General features: G+C 32.3%; 2 protein-coding genes across 2 annotated transcripts in view; both read left to right on the top strand.

The window, feature by feature from the left end:
• The first annotated feature begins 2 nt into the window (after positions 1–2).
• LOC110996723 (E3 ubiquitin-protein ligase CHIP) lies at positions 3–6192 on the top strand. The gene is made up of 7 exons (XM_045629167.1): positions 3–334; positions 692–890; positions 1144–1285; positions 1576–1678; positions 2404–2460; positions 2817–2933; positions 3866–6192. Exons 1-7 carry the CDS (start codon positions 215–217, stop codon positions 3989–3991), a joined length of 864 nt encoding a protein of 287 aa, XP_045485123.1. The 5' UTR covers positions 3–214; the 3' UTR covers positions 3992–6192.
• Positions 6193–14083: 7891 nt separating this feature from the next.
• Positions 14084–18453, top strand: part of LOC110996256 — an 81984-nt gene continuing 77614 nt past the window's right edge. Inside the window, exon 1 of the mRNA XM_045629248.1 lies at positions 14084–14176. The gene's annotated coding sequence lies outside the window, so the exon portion shown is untranslated. The remainder of the gene's footprint in view (positions 14177–18453) is intronic.

Raw genomic sequence — 18453 nt, 5'->3', positions numbered from 1 at the left:
TCATTTTTATGTATTGTTGGCGATTGGCGAATGGTGATTTCTCTTATTATCCAGTAAAATTAATTATAAATTTGTTTCTAAAAGACTGATTAGTGCAAATTTAATAAGGCTTGTGGTGTATGAAACGTGTATAATTATAGTTGATTGGACAAATAAAAAAATATAATGAAAGTTATCTGAATCCTGAAAATTGGTAATCATCTTAAAAATTAAAATGAGTAAGCATATGTATTCTACTGCTAATTTGACCGACAAAGAACTAAAGGAACAAGGAAATCGACTCTTTAGCTTACGACGTTTCGAAGATGCTATGAATTGTTATACAAAAGCTATTGTAAGTATTAAAATTTCCTATTAGAATAGATTCATGGTCAAATACTTATTTCCTGGCATGTTAGCTCTTGAAAAGCCTTTTGGAATCTAGACAAGTAACTTCATTTTTGTGTTGTAAAATTACCAATTTCATTTTTAACAATATTATTGACTTCACAATTTTTGTTTGCCTAGTACATCAAAATGTAAGTTGAATTGTTTATGCTGTAATAAATCAAAACTACTAGTTGTGTCAAATGCTGTGTGGTTCTTCTCACAGTTAGATGGTATCATTTCATAATTTAATTTCTTACAGCATTTTCTCTTCCTCATGTAGGATTTACCTTATTCTAATTTAAAACAAAGTTTATTTTTGTAGATTAAAAATCCTTCAGTTGCAACATATTTCACAAATCGTGCACTATGTCATTTGAAGATGAAGAGATGGGAAGCTACTTGCCAGGACTGCCGTCGAGCACTTGACATAGACAGCAACCAAGTAAAGGGCCATTTCTTTCTTGGACAGGCTCTGGTTGAACTTGATTGTTACGATGAGGCTATTAAACATTTACATAGAGGTAAACTACTGTTTCATCTCAACAGCAGTATATTAGAAATTGTGGATTTGGTGTAAATAACATCTATATATAGTTATCTAAACTAAAGAATTCAATCATTTTACTGTGAATAATTATAGCAATGGCTTATCATTATAACTCAAAGAAAATGATTCAAGTTTTTGCCCTAAACTTAAGTTTGTTACCCAAAACTCCCAATAGATATAATTGTTATGTCTCTTCAGCATGTATAATTTATTTATATCATTTTTAGCTAATGATTTAGCCAGGGAACAGAAATTAAACTTTGGTGATGATATAGCTGCTCAAATAAGAATTGCTAGAAAAAAGAGATGGAATGTTCAGGAAGAAAAGAGGATATCACAGGAGATCGAACTACAGACATATTTGAATAGGTGACTAAATTGTGATTGTAATTATCCATCTCCATTTTCAGTATTTATATTGCACAATGTTTTCCACGAAAAATATCACACAGTGTTTTGTTTAACAATGGAAGAGTCACGTCAGACATTTAAGTTACCACAGATATTGTATTTCATAATACATTATTTTTATCAAGTTGCTTCTTTTGATTATAGCATGGACTATTATAAAAAAATCTATATATTTATCCCAATTTATTTTGATATTGAATATATTTTTACTGCATATTTCTATAATAATATTTATATATTTATTTTAGGCTAATTAATGAAGATTTACAGCGTAGAATAGAATCAATAAAATTAGAAAACATAAATGAGGAAGATACTAATTCTAAAATAACAAAGGCTGAAGAAGAATGTGTAAGTATTTAATGAACATTTACATACAGATGATGTACTTATAATAAAATGTATGTAAGAGCTGCATGCTTATATCATATTAACTATTGACATGAATGAAATTTAAATAAATAACTTATTTAAAATTTAAACAAATTATTGATGTAACTTTAGAAAGAAGTTTAGTTCACATACATGCAATGCATTTCCCCAAGTAAAAAAAAAACAAACAAAATCGACTAAAATTTTACGGTCGTGATAAAATTCTGAATGACTTGCAAGTTATTTCTAGTGTTACTACTTGCTACCAGAAAATAATAATCTCATTTGTGCAATGACGTGATTTTGCGTCAGTGTTACGTACAATAGGTGGACTTAATTCATTAGGTTGTATTGTAAGAAAATAGTATCAAATATACGCAATATTCAACTAATTGGTTTACTAGTAAATTGTGTAAAGATGTTTATTTTTCCTTGAGTTAATAGGTTATGCTCTATATGGTTCAGCAATCGGTCTTCTCAGTTATTTAAAAATATATAATAAGTCATATAAAGTAAGTAGGATTGGAAAGATTATTGAGAACAAAAATGATTTGGGAATCTTCTAGAACAAAGCGTATTTTAAAAATTGCTTAAAAGACCGACGGCTCGCTCTTGAGGCTTGCACAGCATTTAACAACAAAATGTTTAGCTCCTATACGTTCGTTACATATAAAATCTCTATATTATTATTAATTTTTTTACAGAATAACTATGGCAGCGAGTTAAATAATTTGTTTTCCAAAATCGATGAGCGGCGAAGGGTAAGATTTGTTTTTTAAAACCAGACCAATAGATTTCTGCGTATTGCCTTGTAATTTCTTGTAAATTTGAATTAAATAAAAGCCTTTTCTTACACGTTACATTTGAACTTAAAAAATAGTAAAATGAGCTGCTTGTTTAAGATAAATGTTTTAATTATTAATATTACTTTGAAATATAATTCGTCTACTATAATTGTTTGAGTCCCATAATACCAGTGTTGAGTACCTTTGTCCCATACAAGGTTGTCAGACACGATTAAATAACACATTCTGCGTATTCGTTTGTTTTTTTTTTATTATTATCTAATAAGTTATTACAATTCTACGAAATTCATTCCTATATAAATTATTCTCAGAAACGCGACGTACCGGATTACCTATGTGGCAAGATCAGCTTTGAGATTTTGAATGAGCCTGTGATTACGCCCAGCGGAATCACATACGAACGTAAAGATATTGAGGAACATCTAGAGGTATGTATTATAGAAAAAGAACTGTGAATGTTTTTGTATGATTTTTACTTTCATTGAATTAGATAGCTGTTTTAGACCAAAAGCAGTACATTTCGAAAACTGAACCCGAGCTGAACAAAAGAAAATGGATATATCATATTATTTATTTGAGCGGGAATTATTGATTTTAATTATTGCATTTTTCTAATTGTGTGTTATAGTTCCAACGTTTTACAAGTATTACACACAATTACAAACTTTGCTACGTGTTGTTTTGATTCGCGTGATTTCTCTTTAAATTTTATTCGTCGGTTACAAGTTGTCCTTAATCTATTTTCGTTATAAAACCTTTATAATACAATAAAGGACAAAGGACGATAAAGTATTAACAAAAGTCTTCTTCTGAAGATATAATAACAAACTCCTCATCTAATTGCCAAGTGGCTAAAGCCTCCCCCACTCTTGTTTCATTCCGCCAAGTGCGGTTATAAATTTTCCAATACTTTACGAAATATGTATTCATATCTCTTATGTGATCGTCCTCTTCAACGCTTTCAGTAAGACATAATTATCACTGATTACTGGACCTGTGTTCGTTGTATTTTATTACAAGTGATATACTATCTAGAATAATCACTGTTATATGGTTATTGCCATTACAAGTTATTAAAAATGTGTGACTCGATATTGATAGCATCTATGTCCTCCGTATTTTTAATAATGTACGTTTGTTAATCTCATTGTTTGCGAACGATCACGAAGTCTTTTAATTTTTCTAGTTAATATACATTTACAAATAACGTGCCTTTCTATTGATAAAATAATTTCAAAATCGGTTCTGTAGATCCAGAGATTATCCTCTACAAACTCACAAACGTTCTTTATAATATTATTATAGATTGCATTTATTTTTCATCGATTGCTAACGTACTAAAATTATTATTTTGTTGTAGCGTGTTGGTCATTTTGATCCAGTGACCCGTGTGAAGTTAACTGCCGATCAACTCATACCTAACTTCACTATGAAGGAGGTCGTCGATGCTTTCCTGCAAGAGAACGAGTGGGCACTCGATTACTAATATTGAAGTTTTACGTCGTATGGTAATGGAATGATTGATCTCGTATAAACTCGGAATTTGTTTTATTTTTATTCATTTCGTCAACATAATTACATTATGTAGTTTTATTTTATTTGGTATCATTGAAAATATGTCGAATATAATTTCTGTAACAAGCCCGATAATAATAACAATATATTTCTGTCCTATAAAAAAATCTTGGACAAATTAACTACGTACGGCGATTTCTTATTCTGATTTCTAATTCTATTTTAGGTTCATAATAAAACATATTGAGCTATTCATGCAGCTGGTGATCTATCATGTCACATAATATTCATAAAATAAATAGATAATTACAAGACGATTTTATGATCTTATTGCCATCAATCATTTATAAACAAGGAATTTGTCTAATTAGACAATATTCTTGGTCTATGAATGATTATCACAGCATTTTGTTAAATTAGGGGCCAGTTTAGTAGATCACATTTGACACGTCATCGAAATTTAATAACCGACGTTGGGCATAATATCTAAGTACGAATTGCACAATATGTGTCCCAAAGAACCAACTGACGTTTCAATGTTGCGGACCTAAAGCCAAAACTGACAGATGTCAAATGTTGTCTATTAGCCCTACTGTAGACAGTGGGATTTGTAAATCTTTCTTATGAATAAAGGGGTTTTGTAATATAAAAATTAATTAGATTAAAGAATGTTGTAGAAATTTAATTTGTGTGACTCAAGTCTCAAATAATTCAATAGATGTTTGTGTATAGGATTTATTCGAAGTCATCTTAGACACAAAGGTTAATTGTGTGTTTTATATAAGATAGGGGTTAAACTGCAATTACTTTAATGAGGATAAATTATAGAACATTTTACATTGAAATACGCCTATAGCTATTTTACATTTAGTGTAATGTAAAAGTTTCGCCAATGAATTTTAACATTATAAAGGCTCTCATAAGGCTGCATCAGGCTAATCTGAAAACCAGAATTTTTTTGTAATTGTTAATTTTTCACACATTACCTTAATTGATGAGAAATTTATCTGTCCCAAAAACGTGAGTGTAGTAGGTTAGGATATTTTACGATATTTCAATATGTGTATGATGTTATTGATAATAAAATTTAAAAAATACGGTTTTCGTGAAACGAGGCGTTATTTGTGTATTTTTATTTATAAGGCATAGTTTTCTCTCTTTTGCTAACATAGAAGCAATAACCTATATCTTTGAAAATCAAGTTTTACCACGTTATAAAATATTGTCATTATTTTTTACTTATAAAATTACTTTGTTCTATAGTTTAAGTATTCAAGTTTTATTATGGTCCCAACACACTTTAATAATACTCGGTCTTGTTAAATAGTTCCTCTAATGGATTAGAGAATCTAAGCATTGGTGTCTGTTAAAAACATTTTGATTTTACTTACAGAAGATATACTTATCGCTAAGTCACAACACATCTAAGGGGTAGAACACGATACACTCAGTCATATAACATTATGTTCATGAACTCTATAGTTTATGAATCTAAGGGTTAGATTTAGAGCCGAGACTTGCCGCACATTATATCTCTTATTATATTTAACCTACGGAAGTCAGCTCAGTCTGTTTGCTTAGTCTTACCCTTGCATGACAGCCGAATAATATGACACTGTTTTAACTATATGATCATTAATGTTAAAATTGTCGTTAATTGTGAAATTTAAGTAAAAATTATAAGACGTGTATATACCGTATTGATGCAGTGTTGTAAGATTGTTTTTGTTTCATATAAGAATTGCGTTATTCAGGATCGTATTATATTCTTATCTAAATCTTTAATTAATTATATCTATATGTACAATTTAATGCCTATTAAGTGACTCATGAATAGGAAAGTGGATTTTAATTAATTCAATCTTTACTAAGGCTTAGAACTCGTAATTAACGACTCTAAGTACCTGTGATAGTTTATTACATTTAAGTTTAATTGAAACTTGTCTTTATATATGTGTGGGTATAATTTTCTTGCCTATTACGTTATACATAGTTCTGTAAGTTGTGTTATTATGGTTATTGTGTTTACAGGCTTGAGACAAAATCACTCTTCGACAGGCGTGACCCGCTAACGCCAAACGAATTTGTAGTTCCATAGTTTAGAAAATTGATTTTGATTCAAGCCCCACGTTAATTTAATAAAACGCCATCTAACGGTACAATATGTCATGAGACATTAATTGTACTCCGTAAGATGGCGCTGTTTTAAAAATTCACTCTCATTTGTCTTATTATAAATCCATTAGTATGCCTTTATGTGTTAATTAATAATTAGGTAGGCTAATGTTTGGTTTTTTACTATTGTATTACGATCAAACTACCGTGTAGGTAAATAAGGTAAATGAAATATTCTTGATCTAACTGAAATTGTTACTTTTAATTAAAAATAATTTGGCTTAGTTTTAGTGCTTGGATTCTAAAATTATTCTTACTTTGTTAACAATAGATAAGGAAATTATAATTGTTTAAATATTCTATACTTCACGTAAAGTAATATGTTTTTCCCCAAACCGCCTTATAATAAAATATAGTATAAATGTCGCAGTAAAGTAATTTTTTTAAGAGTTAATTGAGTCTCTAGACAGTTTATTAAATATCGATATTCAATCACGTCCTTAAAGTTCCGTCAGACAAGTGAGTGAACGAAACGCTTAACGAGTATCCTAAACGTTCCTAGGCAACAAGACTTACCAACCATTTACTATAAAGCAATACACGGAATTTCCAAGCTCTTAGTTCTTTACAATCTTAAATGATTATTATATTTGTTATTGTATTATTAAACACCACGCTTGCTTTCGGTCAGACAGATAGTTAAACGTTTTCGACGCCGCTTTATTGAAATCAAAATGCTAGTTACTTGATTGAATATCGATCTTTAATTAACTGTCTAGAGATTCTATGAACTCTCTGTTTTAACTACTTTTTTTTATGGTTGTATAAGTGTAACCTGTTGTGGATGCATCCAATGTGTTTGTATTGTCTTTTTTTTGTAAGGATGTATCTGTCTGGTTTCCCAATAAATAAATAAATAAATAAATACATACTTTACTGCGACATAAATATGTTTTTCTAATCACGGTAACCATGGTAGCGAGCTTGGTACAGTCTACGTATTATAATAGAGTTCTGGAGTCTACTTATTATATAAAGACGACAGTTAAAAAATCTATGGAAAATGTAAATAAAACTAATTTTATGTTTTAATAATTATCATTGAGTTTGCAAAAAAAGTTGCCCTACATTAAATGGTAGTTATATATGAATGAAACCAGGTCGTGACTATGTATTCATTAAGTAAATGTTGTTTTGTAACTTGTGTGTTTTATTTACAAACCTTATTAACTCTACCCAAGGTTCGCTAATGCGTGTGGCGTCACTGGAGATACTTACGAATAGTGTTATCGGTCACACTTACCGTAAAAACTTTTTTTTCCCACTTCCATAGATATATTCTATACTCCAAATGGCATAGATACCTTAATGAAATTAAATATCTATTCTGTCCCTATGTTTTTAAAAATGCATTACAATTTTATTTTCAAAATATATTACAATTTATTAATCTTTCATTTTACATTTCAGTTAGCTCTAGGCCTTAAAATGTGACTTAAAAATCAAAATGAAACCCAGAATTTTGTTATGAAAAAATAATAAATCAGTGGCGCTACAACCTCTAGATCTTGGCCTCAGATTTATGAATCTGTTCATGATCAATAAATCTAATAGGCAAGTAGTTGATCAGCCTCCAGTGCCAGACAAACGTCGACTTTTTGGATCTAAGACATGTGGGTTAGCTTAATTAGAGAATAAAAATTAAAAGATTTATTTTCAAATTGAAGTCATGTAGTTTACTATATGATTTGATATTTTAATACTCGTAAAATATCTCAAATCGCTATACATGAACTAGAAAAAAAGTCACTTTTTAAGATTTTGCTTAAGAATACCCTTGTTTAGTAGGTATAGTATATTTGTAACTAGTGGCCCGCCCCAGCTTCGCTCGGGTGCAATGCTGATGAAAAGCAGGTTTTTATTATGTATGTATTGTTATTTCCGTCGCTGGAAAGCTCCAATAATATATGCTATATGTTTGATCGCTGCTAAATAAGCTGTAATGGGCTGTATAGATCTATATTAAATGAACAATGTATTCAAGGTATTTAATTGGTTAAGGATTGATGCTGTAATGGTTAAAATCGCATCGAAAATTAGCCATTACTTGTCGTAAAAAGTAAATGACAAAAAAAGTTATTGTGGGTTATCCATAAGAGATAGACACATACCATCACGGACTTTTCTGTAGACCTTTTCAATGTGGACAATACTTAGTACATGTACATTATTTTGATAAAACTGGTAGGGTTCAGCCTGCGTTTGCAATGTAAGCGGAAAAAATGTAATTATTTACGACATCACTATTTAATGGATGTTATTATACATATAAACCTTCCTCTTGAATCACTCTATCTATTAAAAAACCGCATTAAAATCCGTTGCGTAGTTTCAAAGATTTAAGCATACAAAGGGACATAGGGACAGAGAAAGCGAATTTGTTTTATACTATGTAGTGATGACTTATATAATAAGTGACAATATCTAAATAATAAGGTAAGATTATATAAGGTATACACACAGAACACCTGCGTGTTATCTTAAATGTCACACTGGCCTTTATACAATGTCTTTGCGGCAGAAAAGCAAGTAGAAATTATTGCAAAAGCTTGCATTGAATGTGGTGCTTATTTCGTAAGTAATTAAGAACTCCAGTATATGTGCATCTACTTGTAATAATATTCTATTCTCTAAGTTTAGATCTGTTGGTGTTAGTTACGAGTAATATATCAAACCATTTATGAAATAATTTTTTTTAAAATCTCCTTTTAATAAAGAGATTAGTAAACAGTTATTCAATTATAAAATAATAAAACGTCAAAGTAAAACATACATACAAATTAAAAAAGCCGCATACCTGTCACCAACAAAAAAAAAATAATAGGAAATTGATACTGCAATTGCGTTTCTATGTTTCTCCCTCTCCGCGATATAAACCAAGTTTCATGATCTGCATTCTAACAAGCCAACTACTCGGAAATTAATATTTATATAGGAAATAGATTAACACAGGACTATTATGCCTATGAAACGAGCTCAAGCGGTTTGCCAAAAGCAGTTATCTGAGGGATTGTGCCAGTGCATCCAAACGTTAACAACTGTTGCTCCTGGCTCGCATCCAGAGCAAGATATTTTCATTCAATTATATATGTGATAGAAATAAAACTCACGCTTGAAACCCTGCGAATGGGTTTTGGCTCGATCCATGGTCACTGTTGCTTCATGAAATATTTACGTGTTATGTACACTTGGAGTGAATTGTGTTTATTTTGAAGTCGTTTGTTGTAGGTACGAGGTAACCTAAATGTGACTGTTTCCCTAGCTCAGGAAATATAATGCCATAGAAACTTTTTCTTTACTTTGTACGAATCAGTTTCTAGATATTTATGGATTTTTATTTTACATGTATGAAAAATATAGCTCTCAACTTTGGTTTAGTATTCAAGATCATTATTACGTGTGTTGTATGTTATGTTCCAGGTATTAACAGTTTTTTTAGAACATACCCTCTAAGGTTGTAATGGTATGCATGATTGATCATTTATTGGTACAGTTAACTGGTCATAAACCATTAGGAATCACGTCTTCCACGGTCTACGTACTTCGGTACCACTGCGTACCGTGGTACCGAAACGCGTTGGCTAACACTAACACCATTGCTGTAACTTAAATAATAAACGTGACGCATCACTCATTACGAGATCTAGCCAACACACAAAGCATCACACATCCTGGGTTCAGCCAACAAGACCAGGGTCCAATATACGCATGGTGGCCAGCCAGCGTTTTAGGAAGGATATTAGATATGAAAACATTATTTTTTATCATAAACATATCAATGCATATAGACAAAATAATTATTACCTTTAATTAGATCAGTTATAGTAATTCAATGCAATTACCTAGATCTAATAACGTCAGTAGAAGAGGTTGAGGCCTCCTCACATAAAACGGTCTCAGAATCTTCCGCCCATACGGTCAATTCGACTGAACTATTAACTCTTACCATGGCGTTCAAAGAATTGCTACAATTGGTTACTCAGCCAACCACAACATGTAAACCGCCTCGACCTGCTGACATTTAGCTTAAGAATTATGAAGCAGTTCTTCTTATAAGCCGTCTAATGACAGAACATACCGATACCCGTTCTTGTTGTGGCGATTCGCCTCGGTCTACCCTATTACATTTCTGTTATTTGAGCATTTATTCCACATACAAAACATTTGCGAAGTATTAAACACTAATTTTAATATCTTAACTATTATTTCCCAGCTATATTAGGCCGTGACCGATATACATACAAATAGATTTCACTGCTGCAATGTTTATCTTTCTTTATATTTTTATTCTCATATGTATAAACACTTAGAACACTATATTCGAAAACCTCTCTTACTGGCTTACTCAAACAAGTTTTTTTCTTAGAAAACAAGTTGGTAGATTTTTAGGTCTAAATGCCTGTTTCTTCACGTTGTTTTCCGTACGAGCGGTAATTGTATTATATGTTGCAGACAACTAGCTTAATTAGCCGTTCAATTACAAGCCTAGTCTTTTCACTAATCGGCGTCATTTCATTAGCGGCCTGAAAGATATTCAGTCGTAGCGTTTGTTACAACATTTTGTAAACTGGCTGGCTAGTGCTAAGGCCATTCGTACGATAGAGTCATTATTTGGCAGAAATGGTGAAACATATGACATTAAAAAATTCCTTTTAAAATTAAATTGCTTGACTCTTATTCACATTATTTTTGTCACTACATTCTTCCATTGTACTTGTTGTTTTTCATGAAACTTTGTTAAACACGATCAAAGTTGTGGTTTGCCGACGCCATATTGACACTTCGAAGAGTTTCGTTTCGAGTTTAAAAGTGGCAGAAATTCATTTGCCTAGCTGTTCAACCAATTGGCTGAACATCTTTCAGGACGCAGGCTAGGCTGTTAATTAAATTAAGCTAGTTGGCTGTTACATATATTATATGCGTACAATTACCACTAAACTGGAAAAAGAAAAGTACATGAATTTTAAAATTGCTCCGTTACTGTTTCAATCAAATTAAATAAATTTAATCAATTCTTGAAGGATAACAATTAATGGTTATCACTCACGTTCAAGGAACTAGTGTATAAAGACTTAACTAAAAAATGATTCTGAAATTCTTTTAAAACATTCGTATATTTTAATTCATATTGGTATACTGATTTGATTTCGAAGTATCCTATCCACGATAGCAGTGTCGATTGCAGATGTTCTCACAAGTGGGTCAAGGCAGGCTCCGCAAGGCTTCTGTGAAAAACAAACCAGATTTATCACTCGAGAAATGAACTAGAGAAATAGAAGACATTATTTGTTGCTTGTTATTTTCTTGTTTTACAAAGATTTGTGTGTTGTGGTTGGGTTCTGATATCGCTGTATTTGATATGGTTGAAGATAAAGGATTGTTAATTTCGACCTTCAATTTTGTTTACATGTAATCGTCATACATTCAACTTATTTCTCTATGGTATTATTATGATTTTGAAATGAATTCGTGGCATAAAGAGTCTCTAGCAATTCAAAGGTTAGACTATGCCATAGATGACAACATACAAGACATAATACTGCCCTTTTGTGTTCAGTTACCAAAGAATCATTTTATAACAAACCCTTGAATACTGCGTGGCTAACGCTCAGCCAAATAATATGAGCATAAAATAAAATTCTCGTGAAAAAGGTTTATTTAAGGACATTAATTAACAAAAACCGGCGAGCGAAGAGATTAAAAACATTCACACACATTCAGAAGGAAATTGCGCTTTTTGTAAAAATTGTGGAGGTGAGCGCTTTAATTTCAGCCGCGTCAGGTTGGCTTAGGTGAAGTCATTAGCATTGTATAATATGAAACGTATAAATCGAGGTCAGATTAATTCTTTAAAAAGTACGGATCAGTTTCGTATAATACCAACCCCAAAGGATTAATTTAAATATTAAATTCTGTCACACGTGCAATGTGCATGGTATACCATAAAAATAACACAAAAAAATAATTTTAATATTTTCTGAACGTAGTATTCATAATAGAATATAAATCTGAACAGTGTAACTGTTAACTATGAGCGTTAGCTAAGCTTTTAGAATCCTTTGAGTTTGATACTGTCACACAATTATATTATAAGATTACTATAATATAATATTAATAATAAACTGTTGTATGTTTAAGATGAATAAGCCGGGTGTATTCTGTTTTTAACCGATAACAATACAATTCGCATTCACTCTAATAGACTTTTGATGATTGATTCAATGTCAAGTCTTACCGCATCTGTCAAAGTTATTTGTTCATTTGACATTTAGGGATATCTAAATCTTACTATACAGTTTTTTTAAGAACAGGGTTCAACAGGCAGGAGACACATCCGATGTTAATTGATTCTGCCGCCCATGGACACTCAATGCCAGGTGGCGTGCGGGTGCGATGCCGGCTTTTTAAGAATGGGTGCGCAATTTTCTTGAAGATTCATAAGGCCAGTTTTGGAAATACTTCGGTGGGTTAGATTAAGTTTATATATCGTAAATGTAGACAAAACCAAGAGTTTATCCTGTTTATCACGCCAAATTCCAAGTAACTAACTAAGCAGTACGAACTCAATCCCTCTAGTACGCCGAGTTCTGAAGAATAAACTAGCAAAGTTAGACACAATTAAGACTGTAATTACACACCAGTCTCAAGCTTATATTACTCAGTGCCATAGTATTAACTTACAATTTAATTCTTAATGTTTTCATACTAGTTGCGACATTGTATATTTATCAATTAGCACTAGCTTTAGGAGAAATTCATAGCCTGTAGGATAAGGTCTTCCTGGCGGAATGAAAGTATTTTAGACTACATTTTAAGTTAAGTTCGCGGAAAATAATTTCTAAATTATCTTATGTTGAAAGAGCTTTTACTTCGTAATAGAAAATACGAGGGATTCTAACAACATATCACAAACATATAATATAAAACTATTATTAGTTGCAACGAATTTGACGTAAGTGTAATGTAAATGTTAATTTAAAATTAGAATCATTTAATGTATATTTCTTTTTTTTGACTTTCATAAGTGTACATTATGTTACCTATATGAATAAATGATTTTTGATTTGATTTTGAATAAGAACTCGCTATTCACTCGGAATAAAACCGTAATACGAGTGAGTGAGTGCACAAAAGACTTCCACAAACATAAATAAAGATGTTTTCATATAAGAAGTCTGTCCTTATCTACCCTTTCTAATAACATTTGTCTAGTAAAAGATAAAGAAAATTTAAAATTGACAAAAATCTTGTCAATTCATAACGTTCCATACGATTACGATATTGTCCTATATTCCAGAAGTTACAATGTTTAAAGGCACCTGAACGGCTAAGGATCCCGGAGGATCGTCCTGCACCCGACACGCAAGCGCAGCGGCTTGCTACGCCCATAGAGCCTTACATCTACTATAAGATCGACTAATATGTGTGCACCGTTATCCTTGTTCCTAGAACTATGCGGAATATGTATAGTAACAGATCTGTCTTATTTCCAGAATTATGTTCGATTAAACTGTTTTACGTTTAATTTTTTGATTTATAACGGCTGATATTCCGATCGAAATATTAGTCGGTAATTTAGTAATGATAGATTATCCGCATTGGCGTCGTTTATAGCTTCATGGCAGAATATGCTTATTATTTTAATGAACTTATTTTAATAAGGTTCCCGTACGCTAATATAACACCATACTCCACTGTATAGGTTGTAGGAATCGCTTCGAGGCTGCGCAGAGTGTGTCCCGGCGGGGGGCGGGCGGGCGGCGTAGGGCGGGGTTGGTAAGCTCGATTCATGTTTACGGTATCGTCCGTCAGCTGTTCACGGCATGAATGTGCCGCTTGCGCCGCGCGCATCGATTGATTGATACCAAAACACGTGCCGGCTGAAACTCCGGCAGTCCTGTCGCGTCCCCCGGCCGGCACGCGCGTCAAAGCCTTAAATGGATTGCCCGAGGTGACCGTTGCATCGCATACACTGACCACCGTAAGTAAAATTAATAAACGATTGGTATGCGGCTGCGCGATGCATTGTTTACAATCGAAATTCAAAACATCGATCCTTTGAATATTCACAAATTCAGTTTACGTAATCGAAGGACGCTTAGATTGTTATTCGTAAGTTTGGTCCGTGTCGCTGTCGCACGCACACAATTGTCTCGATTTTAAAAAGAGCTATCTATCTTTCTATTATCAAGGATATTTTTTAAACAGATCCTGGATATGTAACAATGTATGACTGAAAGGAACGTTATTATGGATAATATCATTATAATAAAAGTAAATTTATGCCCGTATAATTCAGATGGGGAATTACCAGAGTACTTATTAGATAATGAATAATCCGCCCAAAAGAATAAACCTTTAATTTCTCTCAAAAGCTTTTGCTTCATATATAGACATTCCTCTTTCAATAAAATGTCGTTAAGAACATATATATCTTGATCGATAACATATTAACTTCTGTCTAAGCTACTTTTTATATTAAATTAACTAAAGTAATAGAAGGATTTAATCAACTACTAACTAACAATTAAGTGCTTATACATTTATTTAAAAAGGTGTTGATTTAGTTTTTAAAATAATTTTAGAATTTCGAACATGTTTACTACAAAATTGCACAATTACACTTCGCTCTATCTGTGTTCGTTTTTTACGTTTCTTTGATTTTACAAAGTGCTTTAAAATTTTATGTACTAGCGACTCCCAATGTCTCAGCATGGTTTAAAGAGTATAATAGTAATCTATTCTAAAAAGACAAAATGCTATCGCGGACTTTTAGTAGATAAGAGAATTATCTCACCATTGTTTTATTTTTCAAAGAGATCAAAGTGATTACGAGCGTCTTGATTTTATCCAATATTATTTCTACTAATTTGGATTTATGAATTATATTTCTTAGCCTTCCGCAAATCTATTGGGACATAAGTTTTTAAACTTTATGGTGAAAAATAGATCCACGGAAGTATAATGATAAAATTTCAAAGTCGTCAACGAATTTCCCATTAAACGCTGTAAACACCCCAGCGGTTTTATCGCAAAACGTTGTATCGATGACACGATAAGCTCTACGTATTTGCTAATTGAATTTTAATTTTTAGCCCTATTTACACCATATAATTTATTATTTAAACTATGAATTAATTTGCTTTGATATTCATTCATATTTGTTCTTAACTGTGTGTATGGAAGATGTAAGAAAACATTTCTTAAAATTCTTGATAATAATAATAATAAAGTTCTTTCTACGCTGACTTTTTACACGTACACATACGTTTAAACATACATGGTATTCTTATAAAACAGTATTATTCTTAAATCTGTATTGACGTAGCAAAATAATAAATTTATAAGCAACCACTTTGTACAGTATATATGTACAGTACAGTAGTTCAAGAATGGAGGGTAGAATCGAGGGTACCACCAACACCAAAATATAACTGCTATGCTGCTATACTATAGGATTTGTTGGTATGCAATTTATTCATTACTTTGTAGTATAGACTAGCGTTACGGTAGGTATTGGAAATTTTTAATACTATAATATTAATAATCATAATAGCCTTTATTCAGATACATTTTATATTTACATTTAAACAAATTATCTGTGTGCCAGTTTTTGGCAAAGGCCTCCTCCAAATACCGCCAATCCTCTCTGCACTCTGCCATTGTCCACCTGCTGTTTCTCTATGTGGTCTATCCATCTTCTGAGTTCTCTTCCTCTTTTGCGTTCGCTGCACCTTGGGCACCAGTTAAGTAGTTTTTTGCTCTACTTTTCTGTACCTCTTGCCATGTGTGCCGCCCATTTTCACTTTAGATTATTGATTGCTATTGTAAATATAATATTATCAAATTATAACATATAGATAAATTGAAATTATTTTTAAATTATTCTTACTGTAACTTTTGAGATTAAAATTCTAAAATATGTATAAGCACATTTGAGCCCTAGAATAACCAAGAATGTTTTGTTGCATTGAATATTTTCTGTATTTACAATATAATGAGCTATTTTAAGTAACCCAGAGAACCCATTGAATTCTTCAGAAACAATATGCATTGTCTTGGTTCTTGGTATTATTTAACAGTTATTCTTAGCTATTTTCCAGTGTCGAATATTCAGAATTCAGCAATTTTCATCTGAAATTTTCCAAAGGTAACGGCGTCGGGGCTTACATTTGAAATACATTATAGATCTCCCTCGCAGTCGTCTTAGTGTTCGGTTTAGAACCTAGTCGAGAATAGCTTCATGAATAAAAATCGAACGAAATATTAATATCCAACTTGTATGAATAGTTTTTATTCATTGTTAAAGATGTATGCCACAATTTTACGAACACTTATATTTATAACAAGACATCCCGGTATCTCGCGTGCGTTACTGAAATTGTGACTGACCCACAAACTATTGTCTCTCTCGGTTTAATCGGCACCTCATGTCTGACCGTGGTCAGCAACGAAGCATCTGTAGCAGACGATCCGTTACCATGCGCCTCTCTTATAATAAGAGATTATTCAGTTTTGAGGATGATTGTTTCACTTGAACGGTCCATCTGGTAGAACGATCGAACCGAAAAAGTATATTGTGTATGAGGTTAATCACACTGAATATTGTATAATGTAATCTGCATCTTCTAGATGCTAAATACAATATTCTATATACTGAATTTACTATGGAGAGTGTTCAGAGGTGTTGTTCGAATTAATACCTGCAGCTGAGTTTCATCATCAGACGTCGAGGCAGAATACGAAATTCCACCCGTATCAGCTTGACGTCCGCCGTTCCACAACTGAGCGTTTTTCTAGGCATAAACTGCCGCGCACCATCACTCTGTGGAACCAGTTGCCCACTGAAGTATTTCCGAACCAATTCGACTTCGGGTCCTTCATGAAAAGATCGTATCGGTTCTTAAAAGGCTGGCAACGCATTCGCGAGCCCTCTGATAGATAGTGTCTATGGGCGGCGGTATCACTTAACATCACATGAGCCTCCTGCCCGTTTGCTGCCCCTGTTCTATAAAAAAAATGTTTTGTTGTGTTTTGAGTTAAATAAAGTTAATTTTTATTTATTTAATATAATGAGCAGGTTGACCGTGTTGCATTTTACACGACATTTATGGCTCCAAAGGGCATGGTTATTACAGAGTCCGTTAATTTGAGAGGTATCGACCGTGATAGCTTTAAACGAAATTACTTGAAAAGGATTTTAAAGTTCTAGTGTTTTATATTGTTTAATCTTACAATTTAAAGCCGGAGGTTATTGCATTGGTAGATAATATAAATAGGGATTGAAGAGTTATGTAGGCACCGGAAGAGTGATTGTGAGAATCACACTTGTTAATTATATTTCAAATCGGTTCATTAGATGTTAGCGCAGCGGTTTATCGACGTTCTATCATAACATGATGTTATAATTTAACAATTTAAAATATCAAGAACATGAACATTTTATATAGTCCCGTAGTTTCCGGGTTCTCATGATAAGGCAAGGCTTTCACAGAAAAAAGGCTCTTTAAAGGAAATAATTTTCCCCGTTTTTGAAATATTTTCTTTTGTTACGTTCTTATTGATCATAGCGTGGTTAATATTTGTACTTGCTATGATAACATTAAGTTGGTGAAATATTTTAAAAATTAGTTTAGTGTTTTCAACACCAAATCTTTTCTATTATAGATATAGATCCAGTGAGTGGTTGCTACAGCATAGAGTTTCCGACTACACTGTGGTCAGCTAACATTTCACTACTGTGAAGCAAACACAACAGCATACAAAAAAACGCATATTAGAAAAGGTGCGCAATTAATTAACATTTTTCCGCTTTTGTAAATCACTTATAACAAGTGTAACGCTCTCGAAATGCACATTGATTTTGTGGCACCGTGATGCTTCAATATTGGACCAATTTTCGAATCATGTAGCGAATTCAATGAATCGGCTTGAATTAATTCGTATTACATGCATTATGGAACCGTATAATGATAATAATTTGTACCGCACAAACTACTCATTTCTGTTAAACTGTCCGCTTTATTAACGCTTCGTCGTAAGAATTTTTGATGAGCTTTTCGTGGGTAAATATAGTGACTGTTTACAGGGCGAGTTCGTTTTATTTGTTTTCTATTTGACTGTACTTTATATACATAATCAATGTGTGTTTTACGGTTAGCTTAGCATCGAATATTGTTAAATATTCCTACACTTTAGTTTTAAAGTTGTTATAAATTAGCGATGCCGTTGAAGCTTTCTTGGATATAGGACAGATTT

The sequence above is a fragment of the Pieris rapae genome, chromosome 8, assembly GCF_905147795.1.
Source record: "Pieris rapae chromosome 8, ilPieRapa1.1, whole genome shotgun sequence".
NCBI lineage: Eukaryota > Metazoa > Arthropoda > Insecta > Lepidoptera > Pieridae > Pieris > Pieris rapae.
The sequence above is the reverse complement of the archived record's forward strand: the minus strand, read 5'-3'. Positions and strand labels throughout refer to the sequence as shown.

Coding starts and splice junctions, on each gene's coding strand:
- LOC110996723 (XM_045629167.1), top strand. CDS start 215: ATGAGTAAGCATATGTATTCTACTGCTAATTTGACCGACAAAGAACTA. Junction 335..691: donor ATTGTTATACAAAAGCTATT/GTAAGTATTAAA, acceptor TTATTTTTGTAG/ATTAAAAATCCTTCAGTTGC. Junction 2,461..2,816: donor AAATCGATGAGCGGCGAAGG/GTAAGATTTGTT, acceptor AATTATTCTCAG/AAACGCGACGTACCGGATTA.